The sequence below is a fragment of the Triplophysa dalaica genome, chromosome 7, assembly GCF_015846415.1.
Source record: "Triplophysa dalaica isolate WHDGS20190420 chromosome 7, ASM1584641v1, whole genome shotgun sequence".
Classification (NCBI taxonomy): Eukaryota; Metazoa; Chordata; class Actinopteri; order Cypriniformes; family Nemacheilidae; genus Triplophysa; species Triplophysa dalaica.
The window spans coordinates 4187857-4205480 of record NC_079548.1 but is presented as its reverse complement, the minus strand read 5'-3'; the positions used below and the strand labels follow the sequence as shown (position 1 = coordinate 4205480).

The 17624-nt window shown below is 40.0% G+C and overlaps 1 protein-coding gene across 2 annotated transcripts; it reads left to right on the top strand.

The window, feature by feature from the left end:
* Positions 1-2329: 2329 nt before the first annotated feature.
* Positions 2330-17180, top strand: srl (sarcalumenin). Of its 2 annotated transcripts, XM_056751783.1 has the most exons (7): positions 2330-2535; positions 8809-8904; positions 8997-9092; positions 11494-11529; positions 14078-14194; positions 14738-14971; positions 15055-17180. In XM_056751783.1, exons 1-7 carry the CDS (start codon positions 2478-2480, stop codon positions 15864-15866), a joined length of 1449 nt encoding a protein of 482 aa, XP_056607761.1. In that variant the 5' UTR covers positions 2330-2477; the 3' UTR covers positions 15867-17180. The 2 variants fall into 2 exon arrangements, with proteins under 2 accessions (XP_056607761.1, XP_056607762.1); XM_056751784.1 differs by lacking the exon at positions 11494-11529.
* Positions 17181-17624: the final 444 nt, after the last annotated feature.

Here is a 17624-nt window from a genome sequence, read left to right as displayed (position 1 = left end):
AAAATGTAGTTTTGTCATAAAGCATCATATTTTTCAAAACTATATTTTGTCTATAGATTTCAGACATTTAAGCACACAAGTTTTTTTTATAATAATAAATAATTAGAGACATTTCAGTCTCCGAAAGCATTTGACCAGCAGTGTAAAGTAAAGGTTTAAAACAACATTTATTCTTTGTATGTCTATATAAACATGCACATATATACATGCATACTATTTGTGTTTACTATCATTCTAAAGTCTGGAAAAAAATGCTACTAACTTTTTCATGTTAAACTTTTGACGCTCACTCTAACACCTTATTCGCGGCTGTCCTCTCCTGTCGTGAGGTTAACACCACAACTCAGTCTGAGCAAGGTCTAAAGATACACAAGTACTAATGTGGAATGAGCAATGTGCAAACAAAACAAATATATATATTTTTAAAACATAAGATGTATAAAAGTGATCACATGATAATTTCTTAATAACTGTTTAAAAATTATATTTATAATTCTATTTAATAGTTACATAAAATATTTTATATATAATCTGTTTAGATTTTTCCTATATTACATTCAGGTGAAATTGGGACACTTTAATATTGAGATCAAAAACTGTGTGTGTGTGTGTGTTGTCACACCTCAGATTTGGGATATTTCCAACCTCCACCTGGAAACGCTTTCTGGAATAGCGGCATTTTACGTTGACAAAGTCTGAGGGGTCTTGAACGCAGGATAAATATACTTTTCCTAAAAAATCATGAGCTTACTATTGTGAAGACATTACACAATAGCTTCTTTACTTTGTCGGTCGAAAAAAAAAGATTCAATTTTTTTATATAATTTGCCTTTTTCATCACTGATTTAATCACTTATGCCTTTATATTTTTCTCATTTTAGAATAATAATAAACTCATTATGTAAATAAATTTAAACATGTTATATTTCATCATCTTCAGTCTAGTTGTTTTTTTTACTAGAATTTGCGATGGTTTCTTGTCATTTTATCAAGCAGCTTGATAAAAATGACAAGAAACATTTAAATGAAGTTCCCATCTAGTCTGTGCTCTTATCGACACATATTCTTTATTCCTTATTAAACCAAAGTCGGCCCTTTCAAAAACACATTGAAAATGTTCTGTCATTAAAAAACATTACATTTTACAAAATGATATTTTTGTCCACTGATTTCAGACATAAAATAAATACACTGAAAATAATTACTTGTAGAATTTACTTAATAATATCCTTGTTAAAATTTGCAAGATTTTTTTAGGGTGTTGGTATGATTCAAGTACAATTTGCTAACCAGAATAAAGGAAATTCTACTTATTAAATACATTTAGTTTGTGTTAAAATATCATGTAAATGTTACTTAAAGTTAAATAAAAAAATATTACACATGTTTCTAACTATGGGTTGGCACTCCATCCAGGGTGTATCCTGCCATGATGCCCGATGACTCCTGAGATAGGCACAGGCTCCCCGTGACCCGAGGTAGTTCGGATAAGCGGTAGAAAATGGAATGGAATGTTTCTAACTCAAACTTCACGGAAAACTTACTTTCATGTTGAAGTTTTTTACATCATAGATGGTCATGTAAGATAACTGTGCCTCCCTCATACTAGGCACAAGCACCGCTCTTCTTGACCAATGGTAACAATTTAAAAAACCCAAATTTAAACATGATACCAAATCTCTCCTGAAACTCAAAGATAAATCAACAAAAAACACAAACAAGTCTTTCTTTTCCTGAAAAACACTTAAAATGACAGTAAATCTGGAAAATGAATCTCCTAAAATACAAAGCATGCAGGGAACTACAGAATCACTGCAATGGTAGTAATTTCTACAAAAAGTATTTCTCAAGTAGTCTCAACTCAAAATAAATAAGTGCACTTAATTTTACCAATTCGAATGGGTTTAACATAATAAAATTTAGTTGGATTTACTTAACTATTAAAATTACTCAAACAAAATAATTAAAATCTCAACAACCAAAATTACTAGATTTTATTTTTACGTTATTTTATTTAAATTATTTTGATAAAAACAGCAACAAAATTACATTAAGTATATTTTAATCATTTCTTTTCATGAAATCCCTAAGGCACACAATCCCAAGTGTCCAAAAACTTTTGACCAGTAGTAACTTCAATATCTACTGAGAGAAGAACATCATATATAACATTTCTTGAAATGATCGTTCTTGTATGTTGAAACCAGTCAAAGTACCAAAGCTCGCACACACTTCGGCTTCACACCCCTCATCCGACGTCACGGCCCTGACAGCTCTGCTAAAAGAGACAGTCAGCTGCTGTCATCTGTAGAGTGCTGTGTCGCTCTGTTCAGACGCCTGCGGCACCAGCCCCCTCTACGTTGACGTTATCAACCGGCGGCCCTGTCCGTAAGACCACCCTCTCGCTGGTGCCCTCCGACCTTCTCTGCCTGGTATATATAGCCAGAGAGGCTTCCAGAGGTCTCCTGGCAGCCAACATGAAGGTCTTACTCACGTTCTGCTTCGCCGTGCCTCTGCTGCTTCTGGCCGCGGCAGGTAAGAGCTTTTCACTTCAAATGTTCAATACTAGTGACTCGTGATGTGCTTTGAGTCGTAGGCGAAGGAAGCTTGAAAGACGGAGTGCCTGTCTTGTAACTTTTTGCAGTAGAAGGTTTGAGATCACATGCTTTCAGGCTGGCACAGCATTGCCCGGTCCTGCAACCAGCCGAGCTATTTAAACCCACAAGGTTCAATAAAAACTGGACTGTGGATACTAAAGTCGACTGTGTAGAGTTAGAAACGAAGTGCTAGGAAAGCAGAACGTCTTCTTGATTAATATGTGTTCTGTAATAAGCTATTAGAAGACCGGTTTCTCAGTCGAGTTATTTTCGTACGGTCGAGGTTTTTAGCGTCAGCTGTCGTGAGGCGTGACACCAGCTGATGGAAAGAGCTCAAGTCTCTTGACCAAAAGCTCATGGGGCGACTAAAAAAAACTCCCTTTATTCCACATCTTCACCTTTTCTCGAATACAAAGACATGCTCTACTGTAATTTTGACAGGTTTTTAATTTTACTGCATCTGCTCTGAATCTCATCCTTTGACCTCAAGTCGAGCCCTATCATTGGCTCTTAAACTTCAGCTGAGGGTCCGCTACCCTTCTCCCGTCCTTGGGCTTCTCTCGGACGGCCGTCGCTCAGGTCCGTCAGGTGTCTAAGATTGGAAGTGGTTCTGTAACCGAACACTGTCCACTATAGATTCCCCGTCCCCCCCCCCCCCCCCGCACAGCTGCTGTCACCTGACACAATCACTATTTATTTATTCCCAGCCACCGCCGGCCATATTAGGGCATGCATTATCTCGGCAGGAGGGGCCATGGCTATCCGTGGCGGTCCGGATTCAGTTGCGTGCGGGGATGTGCCGCGAGTCTAACCTGCCGAGCGAAGGGATTTCAGGTGATGGGTACAATTAACAAATCAGTTAACGTTTGTTTCATTTGCCATTTTTGAAATTCTCATCGGTCAATCTTTGATGTAAGGGACGGTTGAGATTTTAAGTTTCATCGTTGGGACGTGACGGTCAACGTTTGAGTTTCCGAACATACGATGTGTCTTAATAATTCATGGAGTGGTCTTCTTTCGTCTTCTTTATGAAATGACATGGATCTCGGCAGGTTTTTGAAGAGAGAGAGAGCTCTTCCATTGACTGGGTCCAGTTGCTTTGTAGTTGGTCAAAGGTTTCATCACCTTAAGACCTGACGCGACCATCTGTCCAGCGTCCAAAATATCTCACTTAGAAACATCCAAACACCTCACGTTATATTACAATCATCATAAAATATATATTTTTTTGCCCCAAACACTGTGTAAATAACTTTTAATAGTAAAATTATTTCCCACAACTATGTATTTGATGCTGTTGCTCACAGAGAGTAAGGGTTCTTCCCACTTTCCAGCAATGCTGTATAGCGGCCGTGTGGTGCCCCTGCTCTTTAGGGACTCCCTTCAGCAAGGAATTGTGGGATAGGTCGCCAAATACCGAGTCCATAAAAAGAGATAAGGTCATGCAACGTGGCTTTACAGAGATGAGGCATGCCATCAATCCCCTTGACCCCTCTGTCCAATCTGATGTTCTCACGTGTCGTTGTTCTGATACCCACGATGCCTTCAAGGCATTACCTCCCGGGTATGATGTCCGACACATGTCTGGAATCCAGACAAAACTTTACACTGTGGTTTGATGCATGACGTTCATGTTCATCTAGATATTCTGATTATATAATATTATCGAGGAAAGCAGATTTCTGACAAATGTTTGGAAACCGACGTAAATGCTCAGGGCGAGTATGAGCGTGACTCCGCCCCCCTCGATCTCTCTAAGGCTTGTCCAATTGTAGATCTATTTCTGTCACAGAGCTCGCACAACTCTAAAACCTTGACACCTGTTACTATTCATGTCGCACCGTGATTTACTCTCAACCAATGAGAGTGCAAATCATATTAAATGCATCAAAGATAGATCTTGTATTCTTTGAAGTACCTACAGTAGCATGGTATTACCATCGAAGAGTCATTGTTTCATGTTGGCAGTTTGTTAGTTTAGCTGTAAAATCCCTTGGCTCACTGAACATGTTGTGCACACCTCTCCATAGCGACTGGTAAACCCTGCGGGCTCAGGGCTCACCTCCCTAATCGTGTTCACATTAATTCAATTTACCTCCTGTGTCTGCCAACAGAATATGATCGGGGGGTTTACCATAATACACTAAGGAACAGACCCATGAGCCGCTTGGAATTATGTGGGATGGTTTGTACGGCGGTACGACATCGCTGACCAAATATCAACATCTTTCGCTTTAAGAGAAAGACATTTTGTACTTAATGACAAAGCTCATTTTCATGCGTCGTTCATCTATCACGTATTATATGGGATTTGATTTGTCTTTTACCTGTTTTCTATTTCGTCGTTCTCTCCACATCTGTGATGTGGAAACGAAGCTCGCTGATTACACTTTGCCTCTCTGGTTTCCTTCAGGTTGTGTGTATTTGTGCGTTTCAACCAATAAGCTCTGGACTACAGTAGCGTGATGCTGCATTCCAACAGAGTGAGCTATGGCAACAGCTGTGTTTTTCCAAAGCCTCCGTTGCTAGGCAACAGGCTCATTGGACGTCCATCGCCCCAGCGACAGATGCTGCTAGTTTGCGCTTTTGTCCTTCCGTACAGGGTTCAATTAACTCTCGCCCTGATTGATAGACTATGTGTGCTTGAAATTAATGCATTTGCGGTTGTGTTGACAAAAGACAAGGTGTTGTATTTTGTATTTTATAACAATTATGGCGCTTTATTTCCTTTTTTTTGCATGCATCATGCGTGCACTTCATTTGATTATATTTTGTAGTTCATCCATCACCTAAGGTTTTAATTTCCACTTTAATGTTTGATGTCATTGCGCTGTTTAAACATCTAATGCAATATTAAAAGTACATCGTTCAATACATTAAAAGACTGACTCAAATTAAAATATATATTATACCCAAATTCTTTGTTCTGTATTTTAACCAACAGCAGTTGTTAAATTTCTCCCGGTCCTAGTTTTTAGGAGAAATATCTAGATGATTCATTTATATGAATAAAACTCATCATTTTAAAGCCTTCATTGTCCGACCAGGCGATTGAACTTGGTCTCATCCGCTCCATTTCATATAATTTAGTGGTAATATAGTTGTTTAGTAAATCATTTGAAACTCCGAAACACGTGCAGACAGATGGAGTACACCTGTGGTACCTCACATAAGGCTGCATTGTTCACATTTCACACGTTTATACTCCACACCTCGCCTCTAACCTTGCGCTCTTTCAGTGCCGTGCTGAGCTCAACATTACCCTGTTGTATTTTTAGCAGCTTGACTTGGCGAGCGTGTTCCGAGGGGCTCGTGTGCTTTAACCGGCACGTTGTGTCATCACAACAGGCCAGCAGCCTTCGGTGCTAAGAGCGCCATCTGTTCCTCGCTCTTCTCAAGTCTGCCACAACATGGCCGTGCGTTCAGCGGGGCGTGCCTTCAGCTAACTGAAAAAACCTGTGAAGTGCTCGGCCGCACACTTTGACCAAGGCTCTTATCTGCTTGTAAAGTCAGAAACTGCAACGTAATAAAAATAACAAAGGGGTGACTGTGGAAAATGCGATTTGTGAGATCTTAAGAGAGCAGCTTTGTTTTGCTCGCCAACCCTGTGGGACAGTTTAGCGAATAGGCTAATGGAACAGTTCACCCAAAAATAAAATTTCCGTCATCATTTGTTCCTCCTCATGTTCAAATCTTGTATCCGACTCTTTCTTCAGTGGAACACATAATGAGATATTTTGAGAAATGTCTCCGTGGTTTTCATACAATGGAAGTCAATGTTGTATTATTATCAACGTTTTTCAGAACATCTTATTTTGTGTGCTGCAGAAGAAATATAGTCATTTATGTACACAACTATATGAGGGTAAATAAATAATTATACTTAATTATACGTATCCTAGCTATGTTGTTTATAGTTTTGGCCTGGTACTGATGCTGGTTTAGTCAAACGTAGCAAATGTGCCTGGTTGACATTTCTAGTAAAGTTGGATGACCAAAGAGCCTTTGTTTAATGTTGTGCCTGCTTGAAAAACATTATATTCAGTCAAACAGCATAGTGAACCTCTTTAAACACATACACAATAATAACGAGAAGCATTTGATTCATCATTCAGCGATGTAATTCAACCAGAGTTCTGGCCCCGTTGAATCATGACTGGCCCACATTCAATGATACTTTAAACAGATGCTTGATGATTGAGCATATATGACTTGAGCTGGTCGAGTTATTTCAGTCAAGGGTCACAGCCGATAGAAGAGCTAACACTTCCTTAAGCCAGTTTCATATAAGCAAATAAATACCGATGGAAACCCGAGTGGAACAAAAACAAGCTGTTGATCTCGATAGGCCACTAGGGGGATAGAAGCAGGTACCCTTAATGCGGGGCGTGTAAAAGAGATTATTGAAAACAAGGTTGATTTGATTCATCTTGTTTTACTGACAATTTACATTTCTGGCTTTGATGTGGCTCTCGTGTGATAAAAGTGATGCTGTAGTTAAGCTGGTCTGAAATATACATCTGCCCTGTCTATGAGTTTCTATGGACGTTTGAAATTATTAAGCACGCAGTTTGACATAGTCCTGTGTGTTTTAAAGCTGTATTCCAGATACATTTCGTAACATGTATCCCATTTTGACCTCTGGAGCGCATGTCCTTCTAGTCCTTAAGAAACACTTTTATCCAGCATTGCTCACAGTGAATCTGTTTCAGATTCAGACCCCTGCAGAAATCTCTTGGATTAAGTGTCTGGATCAAAAGCACAGTGGCCAAACCTCACGGTTCATTTCTCGCAGCGATCAAATAAGCAGACTGCCATTATCAGCCTCCGGCCACACTTTAGACCGATGACTCTTTTGAACACTGACTCGTACCAGAGGCTTCGCTTCACATTAGTAAGGCTCTCTGTCGTTTTTTATTTGGCAAACATCCAGGAAGCACCCTGGCATGAACTGTCAGAGCTCTGTGTAGTTAAAGATTGTAAAAAAGAAGCTGTCCGTGTGTTCGGTTGTCATTTGACACATTTTGGTGTAACTTTACCGCTTTGAGATGCCATGGGAGGAAACGTGTAATTTGTGAGAGATACTTGGCCCAAATGCATTTTTTGGAAGTTCATTTAAGGATTGTTGTTACTTTTTAGTTTTGCCAACAACTGATGTTATAAGAAAACTGTCAGAAAATGCCTGTGGTTCGAAGACAAACGTGAACCCAATCCACTGGGGTGAAGAAGTGTGAATCCGAAAACCTCTAGTTATGACTCTGTGGAAGTCCATTCCAGATCAAATACTGATCAGACAAAAGCGGTTGAACGGGTTAAGTCCCAACAGTTGGTTATATTTAGGATGGTGAGATCGAAGGATCACATCTCTCTTATCAACATACCTCATAATCCAACTATTTGGTAGCCATGTTCCCCCCCACCGTATGAGACCAGGGAGTCCCCCATATCCTCAACACCCCTGTGTTATCAAACCACGGCCATTGTTTGATCTTACTTTTAGATTTGATCCGCTAATATCATTCCAATCATTTGACAGCCGCTCGTCGAACTGAGACTTCATTCAACCCAAAACGAGAAACATAACAAACATGATTGTTTTCTCAATATTCCTTCCTTTAATAGAGATGTCATGGCAGTAATGTACAAGCGCGGCCGCGGTTCTAAAAATAAACATGGAGACACTGCGTCTTCCTCTCTGGTTCCATTTATGTCTTCATTCCTGATAACAGCAGGCTGGCACCCTGAGGCATTGTGGGTAAATGCTTACAAACAGCGATATCGTGGTGTGTGTATCAACAGTATGACAATAATAGTACACCGACCTGATGAAATGCAGGCTGGAATGACAGAAACTTCAGACCGGTTAATAAAGACGACAGCACAGACGTTCATTCTCAAGGTTAAAAGTTTGAACAAACACTCAAATGCTCAATTTTGGTGCGTGATGTGTTTATTTTGTGTGGCTTGTGGAGGAGCGAAATGTCTGGTGTGACTTTATAAGAGGTCCTGCGGTCAAATGAAGCTTTAATGAGCTGCTTTGAGACTTTGTTAAACTCTTTGTAACCCCCCTGAATACAACCAAGATTAGACCACGATGACACGAATGACTTTCGATGAATGACTGATTTTGTATCACCAAATCTGGAGCAATGAATTATGGACCGGCTTTGATTGAAAGTTGACCATCTGTCTTTTCTTGCGTTCTCTGCAGAGGATGAAGCCATCCTGGAATCCATCCTGAGAGACAGATCTCACATCGAAGACACCCTACGGCTCGCAGCGGATGAGAAATCAGGAGATTATGCCGGTAAGGGTGATAAAGCTTGTGTCCCTAGATGGACCGTTTCAGTAGACTTTGTACGCTACGTTTATTTCATAATACACGTTTTCATCTGTCAGCTGCATTGCAGAGGTTGAGGAAGATCTACCACAGCTCCATCAGACCCATGGAACAGGCCTACAAGTACAACGAGCTGAGACAACATGAGATCTCAGGTACAGACTCCGCTTGTTCTCTTGTTCCTCTATGTTCTCCTTTGCTTGCTTTCACCAGTTCACATGGTTCACCTCTTCCTCACCATGATATCATTCTTCTCATCTAATCCGTTCCGCCGAGCATTCAAGCCATATTAGAAACGATCATATTCATAAGGAAGAACCCAGAGGTGCTGCGTCAAAATGTCTTTAGATGGTGAACTTTACATAATTTCTTCAATTCATTTCAGATTTTTTTTCAATTGCGGTATCTACAATGTTTCAGAGCATATTGCTTTAAAAAATATGCCTTTTAGCAATTCAACAAACATAGAACTGTAACAAATTCTAAAGTGACTTAAAGGAGAAAATGGTCAATCGTAAACATAGCGACTGGCCCAGTGACCGCTGCTCGTGGCTGTTCATTTGATCAGACATCACATGTGGTTCTTTCATATGGATATTTCCTTTGACTGACAAAGTTCCAGATACATGAGAGCAGATAAATAAATGCCTTTAGGAACCGAGCTGTTTTTCACTGTACACACGGCACTGAACTAACAGCAGGATCACAGATCTGAGAGCTGACACATGTGTGCTCCAGCATTCCACAGCTGTGAGAGAGAGAGAGAGAGAGGAGAGAGAGAGAGGGAGAGAGAGCAAGCGAGAGAGAGAGAGAGAGAGAGAGAGAGAGAGAGCGAGAGAAAGAGAGAGAGAGAGAGAGAGAGAGAGAGAGCAAGCGAGAAAGAGAGAGAGAGAGAGAGAGAGAGAGAGCGAGCGAGAGAAAGAGAGAGAGAGAGAGAGAGAGAGAGAGGGGGAGAGAGAGAGAGAGAGAGAGAGAGAGAGAGAGCGAGAGAGGGAGAGAGAGAGAGAGAGAGAGAGAGAGAGAGAGAGCGAGAGAAAGAGAGAGAACAACGGCTCCATCTGAAAACAATCAAGGGATCCTCAACAGCCCCCATTTTATTTGAGAACTTTATGTGCAAATCCTCTGCACAAATGCCTGATGATTCATGAACCTCTGTTTCATTCATTCTACTACAGTTCTTTATGAGAGACAGCTACTAATAGTATAAATTTGGATTTTGATTGATTTCCAACTACCAAATGCTTAGAAAACAAAGGAATTGAAAAAAAATACAACTTTGTTGCCCTTCACGTAGCATCTTTGAAAAGCCATTCTCTTGAATGTGTCAAGTTAATAAATGATAAGGGTTTGTTAAATTTATATTTCTGATGTTGTCAGATGCTTTTAAAACATGACAATGTTATTTTACAGAAGAGCAAGAATCGTGCTTATGTATTTCTTTGTAAGTTTGTTTGCTTAATTCCTTTATTAAAATGTGATTTCTTTTGAGTATACTGCAGAGGGCTCTTGTGTTAGGTTGTGTTCTCTGAAGGGAGACTTTCATGGCACTGGGTGTCCTGCTAACCCCTGACATAAACTGAGATGGGATCACGCTTGCCCCCTTGTGGTTCAGCATGGCATTTAACCTCCTACACTCACCAATAAAAGTCTAAAATCAAAACTGAGCCTTTCAGACAGAGGCACACTAGTGAGAGACAAAAATATTCAAGAAAATGCAGATATGCAATGAAATAAAGAATAAGATCATAAGACATCTCATAACATTAATTTAATAAGAGTTAATAGTGATTCTGGGTGAATGTGTTTGAGTCACAAGCTTTAGTTTTGACCGCCATGGACATTTAAGGCAAATTTAACACAGGAAAAGGAAGAGTAAATCTCACAAAACACATTTTTTTTGGAACTTTGCAATTCTTTGTTATTTTTCAAGCCAACATTTCAAGACATACAAAAAATCAGTAGCCTACAACAGCACAACATAAATGCTATACATTTTCTTGTAAATGTTGTAGTTTACAATTCGTTCATTTTATTTGTCATTAATTTATTTTTAGTTGTATTTTTTTGCATTACAGCAAAATATTTTTACACTTTTTTTTACGATTTTATATTTTTCTTTTTCCTTGTGATTTCGGTAAGAAGTCTGTATGACAGGTTTGGTGAGATTTGCCTGTTATTAATTTTGTGTGGTATTTTATAATTAATTGTAGCTTTTATTCAATGTTTAGTATTTTTTTATTGATTTATTTACTATTTTATCCAGTCCTACAAAAAAGAAAAAAAGACAATAAATAGGAACAGGATATTTTGCATAGTGTAGGCAACTTTGTATCTGGACGTCCATCATATTTCATCCGCACACATTTCAACTCATATTTTCACAGGAAAAGTGTCTGTAACCTCTCTTTCTTTCTTTTTTCTCTCTTTTACACTTCCACATTCTCATCTCTCTCTCCTCCTGCTCCACTTTTCCTCACACTCATCATCTTCATCCTCTCTCATCCACACATCTGTATCTTCCTCCTGACGTCACACTGCCCCCCTTCACTAAAACAGCCTATCCTGGACGCACGCTGGGGGATTCAGCCACAGGTGGGTATAACGGGGGTTCACTGCATGGCACTGCCTGTGTCTCTTCACCCCCTGCAGTGTGATGCCAGCTGCCGCTCATCTGCCCATGCAGATACCATTAGCATTTAAACATGTCCGTAAAATATGTCAGAATGTAAGGGATACAAAATGACACTTTTATACAGAAAGGTATGGAGCGAAAGGGACGTCGTGATTCTAGGGAGCATTTTACTGGACGTCTGGAATATGAATCATAAATATTTTTTGGTTTGTTTTGCCAGAACATCAAAAACTACACATTTTAAGATCGTATATATCTGCTAAAAATGTATCAAGTAAAATCCTAGGAATACACTCACATCCTGTATCAATGGCTTACAAGCTAACAAAGCTTAACTAAATGTGTTTATATAACAGGTTGTGGTGGGCTGTCAACAAAATGTAAACTGGTACTTTATAGGCAGTGCATTTATATGATATATCTGATAAATGAGTATGTGTTTGCATGTGTGATCCTCAGTTGGGGGGGGTTATGTGACAAAAGAATAATATGCCATGTCAGTTTCCCTTCAAATACAAGAACACCATCATTCCCACGTTTGGGCATCTTAACGTCATCTTAAAGTCAAAATCATTCAGCAAAACATGCGATGTAGATAAATTGCGTATTTGCATTACACTTTAATTTGCTCCTGCACAAATGTTTGTATTGTGATCGCTTCACCTGCAACTAAATTCTATAACAAGTTTGCATTGCTGCAAAGCAGCTTCACAGAAAACAAATTTTCTCAGTAGAGACATTAGGATAAATGGGAGTGAAATGATAAATATGGAAGATGCTATTAAGATTAAATTAATTTACACTGTAGTATTGGTTGGCATTTGTCAACTTTTGTATTGTATCGTTGTGATTTATGTACATCATGGCACATTAGATTTGTTGCTTTTTGTTGTAAATTCTGACATTGAGTCAAGCTGAATTCTCTCTCTGTTGTTTTAACAGCTGCTTTCTTCAACTCACTCGCATAATGAATTTAAAAAATATCTCTTGAAACTTCTATTTACATGCAAGACATTCATTTACTTATTTTAAGAAGAAATTGGACAGTGCTCTAATCTGTGTCTCCTTTTTTCAATGTGATGTTATATAATAAATTAAAGAGGAATTTGTTACAAACAGTATGTCAGACTGATCAGATTTTCAGTGTTTCAATTAAAGGAACGAGTCTTAAAGGGATAGTTCGCCCAAACATTTAAATTCTGTCATCATTTGCTCACCCTCATGTCTTTTCATACCTGTATAAATGACTTTGTGAGAGATATTTGGAAGAGTGTTCAATTTTCAATTCTGTGACATCATTGACTGTCATAGTAGGAAGAATTAAATGCTGGTCAAAGGTGCCCCACACCGTTTGTGTTTCTAAATTCTTCTAAATATCTTTCTTTGTGTTCAACAGAACAACAAATTGTACAATATTTTTTTCCTATTATGGTAGAGGATGATGTCACAGAACTGCAAATTGCTAACATTCTAACAAATATCTTTCTTGTGTTATTACAAAACAAAGACATATATATAGGTTTGAAACTTATCTGAACAACCTGAGGTTGAGTAAATGAACTATCCCTCTAATCCCAGAAGCATGAGATGAGTGTAGAGATGTCATATTAATGAATTTTTGGACATCACATCACAAACTAAAACGAGTGTTTCTTGGGATTCAGATTTTTTGTTTTGGTGTAGAATGTGCACATTTGTAGGAATGTTTGCAGTGGCGCTAAGCAATGCTGCATGTGACATTCATAACACCCGCTGCTCAATCTCTGCTCAACCATTATGAATGTGCAATTCAATGTGATTGACTGTTTGTCTTATGAACACCAGTGAAAGAAAAATGTCAGAAAAACTCAACCACCACCACACATTTTGAATCACTGTCAAGTGCTGAAATTTTTACATTTTTGTGAAAAAATGAAAAGTCTGTCATCATGTTCTCACATTCGAATTGTTTTTCTGGTGACATTTGGAAGAATGCTTATAACCATAACTGATTTTGCCCCCCATTGACTCCCATAGTAGGAAAAAAAACAACGGTGGTCAAAAGTGCCCCAGAACTGTTTTGTCTTCAACAGAGCAAAAAAATTGCTAACATAATTTTTCCTACTATGGGAGTCAATGGGGATCGAGATCTGTTTGGTTATAAGCATTCTTCCAAATATCTTTTTCTGTGTTCATCAGAACAAAGAAATGTATACAGATTTGGAACAACTCGAAGGTGAGTAAATGATGACAGAATTTTCATTTTTAGGCTGAAGTATCCCTTTAACGTTAAAATGATTTTGGTAAACCAGCTATATACACAATATGCTGACTGAGAAGAGTAACACAATATACAATTCAATTCATGCTGATATAAACCTAACCATTGGTGTATGTACTGAATACGAGGAAATTTGCCGGCTAGCAGAACAAAAGCTTCTCTGGAGCTGACATATGTTTGGTGTTTTGACTTTTCCGTACTCAACTGTTCTCTCTTGTTTTATTCTTCTCTTGCTGTTTCTCAAACAGATGGAGAAATCACCTCCAAACCCATGGTGCTGTTTCTGGGACCCTGGAGTGTGGGCAAGTCCTCCATGGTCAACTATCTGTTGGGTCTGCAGGACACTCCGTACCAGCTGTATACAGGTAATCCACGTAGATTAACTGCAAACAATTTAAAGGTCCTGTGTGTAATTATTTTGGAGGATCTATTGACAGAAATGCAATATAATATACATAACTATGTCTTCAGAGGTGTATAAAGACCATTCATAATGAAGTGTATGAGCTATTTCTATCTACATACACGCGGGTCCCCTTGCATGGAATTCGCCATGTTGTTTCTACAGTAGCCCTAAACGGACAAAATGCACGTTTCATAATTACATTATCTCCTTTGGCAAAGATGCGAAGTCGTGACAACATCTTCCTCCTGTGTCAGTTACCAAAGTGCTATTAAAGGGAGGTGTGGGTGAGCAGTTGGTTGCAATTTGCAATGTCACCACTAGATGCAGCTAAACATTTTTTTACCAGAAACCCATTAAAAAACCCATTGACAGAACCGGAAGACCTAAAATGCTAACTGTATGTGAAGTTGGTTAGATGATAGATGACTTTCTTCTGTTAGGATTGTTTGTTTTTCTACTGCATCTTATATTTGCTTTTCTAATCTGTCTTCTGTTTCTCCAGGTGCTGAGCCCACTACCTCAGAGTTTACCGTCATCATGCACGGTGAGAAGATCCGTACGGTGGAGGGCATCGTCATGGCTGCCGACAGCTCTCGCTCCTTCTCCCCCCTTGAGAAGTTTGGCCAGAACTTTCTGGAGAAGCTGGTTGGAATCGAGATGCCCCACAAGCTCCTAGAAAGGGTGACGTTCGTGGACACGCCTGGAATCATTGAGAACCGCAAACAGCAGGAGAGAGGTAACGTCGCTCACGGCTTTATAACACTGAAATGCAAAAACACACATCCCCCATAATTCCTTTCCTGTATTTTCCAATTCTAGGCTACCCATTCAACGACGTGTGCCAGTGGTTCATCGACCGCGCAGACTTGATCTTCGTAGTGTTTGACCCCACCAAGCTGGACGTGGGTCTCGAGCTGGAGATGCTCTTCCGGCAGCTAAAAGGTCGAGAGTCTCAGATTCGCATCATTCTCAACAAGGCTGATAGCCTGGCAACGCAGGACCTCATGCGCGTCTACGGCGCTCTTTTCTGGAGCCTGGCGCCCCTCATCAACGTCACCGAACCCCCCCGCGTCTACGTCAGCTCCTTCTGGCCCTACGACTACGCCCTTGAAACCAGCATCGAGCTCTTCAAACGGGAAGAAATCTCTTTGCTGGAGGACCTCAACCAGGTGATCGAGAACCGGTTGGAGAACAAAATCGCCTTCATCCGTCAGCACGGCATCCGCGTCCGCATTCATGCCCTCCTGGTGGACCGCTACGTGCAGACCTATAAGGACCAGATGAGCTTCTTCAGCGACTCCGAGATGGTGTTCAAGGAGATCGTGGACGACCCCGACAAGTTCTACATTTTCAAGTCCATCCTGGCCAAAACCAACGTCAGCAAATTCGACCTGCCCAATCGAGACGCGTACCGCGACTTCTTCGGGATCAACCCCGTGAACAGCTTCAAGCAGCTGTCGGCCCAGTGCTCCTACATGGGCGGCTGTCTTCTGGAGAAGATCGAGAAAGCCATCACCCACGAACTGCCCGCCCTGCTTAGCAGCATCAACTCCGGCAAGAACCCGAGCCTGTCCTCCTGCGAGGCCACCGGATGCGGGGAGAAGCCCAAGAACCGCTACCGGCGAAACTGAAAGGAAGAGCACGAGGTAGGAGGAAGACTGGAGGAGAGAGAACGCGAGGAGGAGCCAGAAACAAAGACGGAGCAGTGGAGCTAATCCTGCTCCTGCCGCAGGTCCGTTTCAGTGGAGTCGACTGAGACGGATGTAATGGGACTTTTATTTTCTTCAGACGAGTGAAGAGGTTGTGTGTGGGGGTGTTTGAGGGAAGGGGATTGTGGGATACCGGGTGGAGGGAGGTTTTGAGGCGGAGCTTCTTGTGAATGTGAGGAGAGTTCTCTTCTTCTTTCCGCGCCACTTTTATAAACTGCAGCTTTCGGAGGGAAAATGTGTACGCATGAGATGACAAAAAATGGCTGACACACACTTATAAAAATGTAAAAAATAGCAAAAATAAAATGTTGTGAGACTGAAAATGGGTATCCGCTGCCTTGAATGTGAAATATGAACGTTTGCTTTTAGATTTTGTATCCAAAAAACAAAGGTTGTCTTTTTTAAAACATAGCCTATATTGCCAATAGATTATAAAGTCATGTTATACAAACTTTTGCCTTGATTTATTTACTTAAAATAGTTACTATAGATGATTTTTCTCTTGTCTGTGATATTCATAAGCTAAATCTTTTGGTTTTACGCCGTAAAAAGCATAACTCTTTTCCACCACATCCCAGATAGCACACTCCTTCTGCATTAACGTCTTCATGACATCTGCAATACACAGTTCGCTCCTCTGCAATACGTCTCGGAGACGTCTATACGTCTATAATACTTCTGCAATACGTTTGCTAAAGATCTTGAAAACATCTGCTGTGTAAAAACATCTGCTAAACATCTTAGACAAAGCAGTTTTACATATATTCTAAATCATAAACATCTTACAGACATCTTATTGATGTCTATATGCCGTCGGACAGCAGACGTCTTCGAGATGTATGGCAGATCTATTAGCAAACTATGTATTGCAGATATAAATGCAGATGTCAAATAGAAGCCAGATAGAGTGTGCTATCAGGGATGTTTTCAGTGATATCAGTGATGATAAGCTGCGTTTGATTTCTCTTGCACATTTCCATTTACTCGCATTGTAAACGGCAGTCTATCTAGAATTCCACATTTTTTAAACAGGTCTTATTCAACCGTTGGGGTTTGCTAGAAAAGTTACCTATTTAAAATTACCGTTATTTATTGACTGTTTCCTCAGAAAGCCAAGAAAAGCTTTTTGTCCCCGGTTATGATTTATAAAGCACACTTTGTAGACCTCTGTGAAAAAGGGGCGACAGTTTCTTTCAACTGGAGCGACTTGCAAGAGCAATAAAAATGTTGTTAACACGAGGTGTCTGTTTATTTGGAGCTGGGTCACAGCGGTTAATAGACTCGGATCTCTTCGGTCCGGTCTCAGTTAAATATCGGGGCGCTTCGTTTTATTCCCATCCTCAGAAATAAACACGGGATGAATCCTAGATAAAGACTTTTACTGTTGCAGGTAAGACGACAAAGTCATCAGATCAGTTGAGTTGGAAAGGTCATTGTGGTCTTTAATAATCCAGAAAGTTCTAGGATGCGACAACACTATTGTCCTGAATTTCCGGTCCATTGAAGTTGCACAAGTTGTCCACCAGAGTGGGCACGAAATGAGAAGAGGTGTTGCATCACATTCATCACACAATGATGAGGTAAAAGAAACTTGTGCAAGACATGTTTGGAAAGGGAGGTGAATAAAATACTGAAATAATCTCTACAGGCTCATGTGACTATGTAGCTGGTTATGTTGAA

Coding starts and splice junctions, on each gene's coding strand:
- srl (XM_056751783.1), top strand. CDS start 2,478: ATGAAGGTCTTACTCACGTTCTGCTTCGCCGTGCCTCTGCTGCTTCTG. Junction 9,093..11,493: donor GAGACAACATGAGATCTCAG/GTACAGACTCCG, acceptor TCACTAAAACAG/CCTATCCTGGACGCACGCTG. Junction 14,972..15,054: donor CCGCAAACAGCAGGAGAGAG/GTAACGTCGCTC, acceptor TTCCAATTCTAG/GCTACCCATTCAACGACGTG.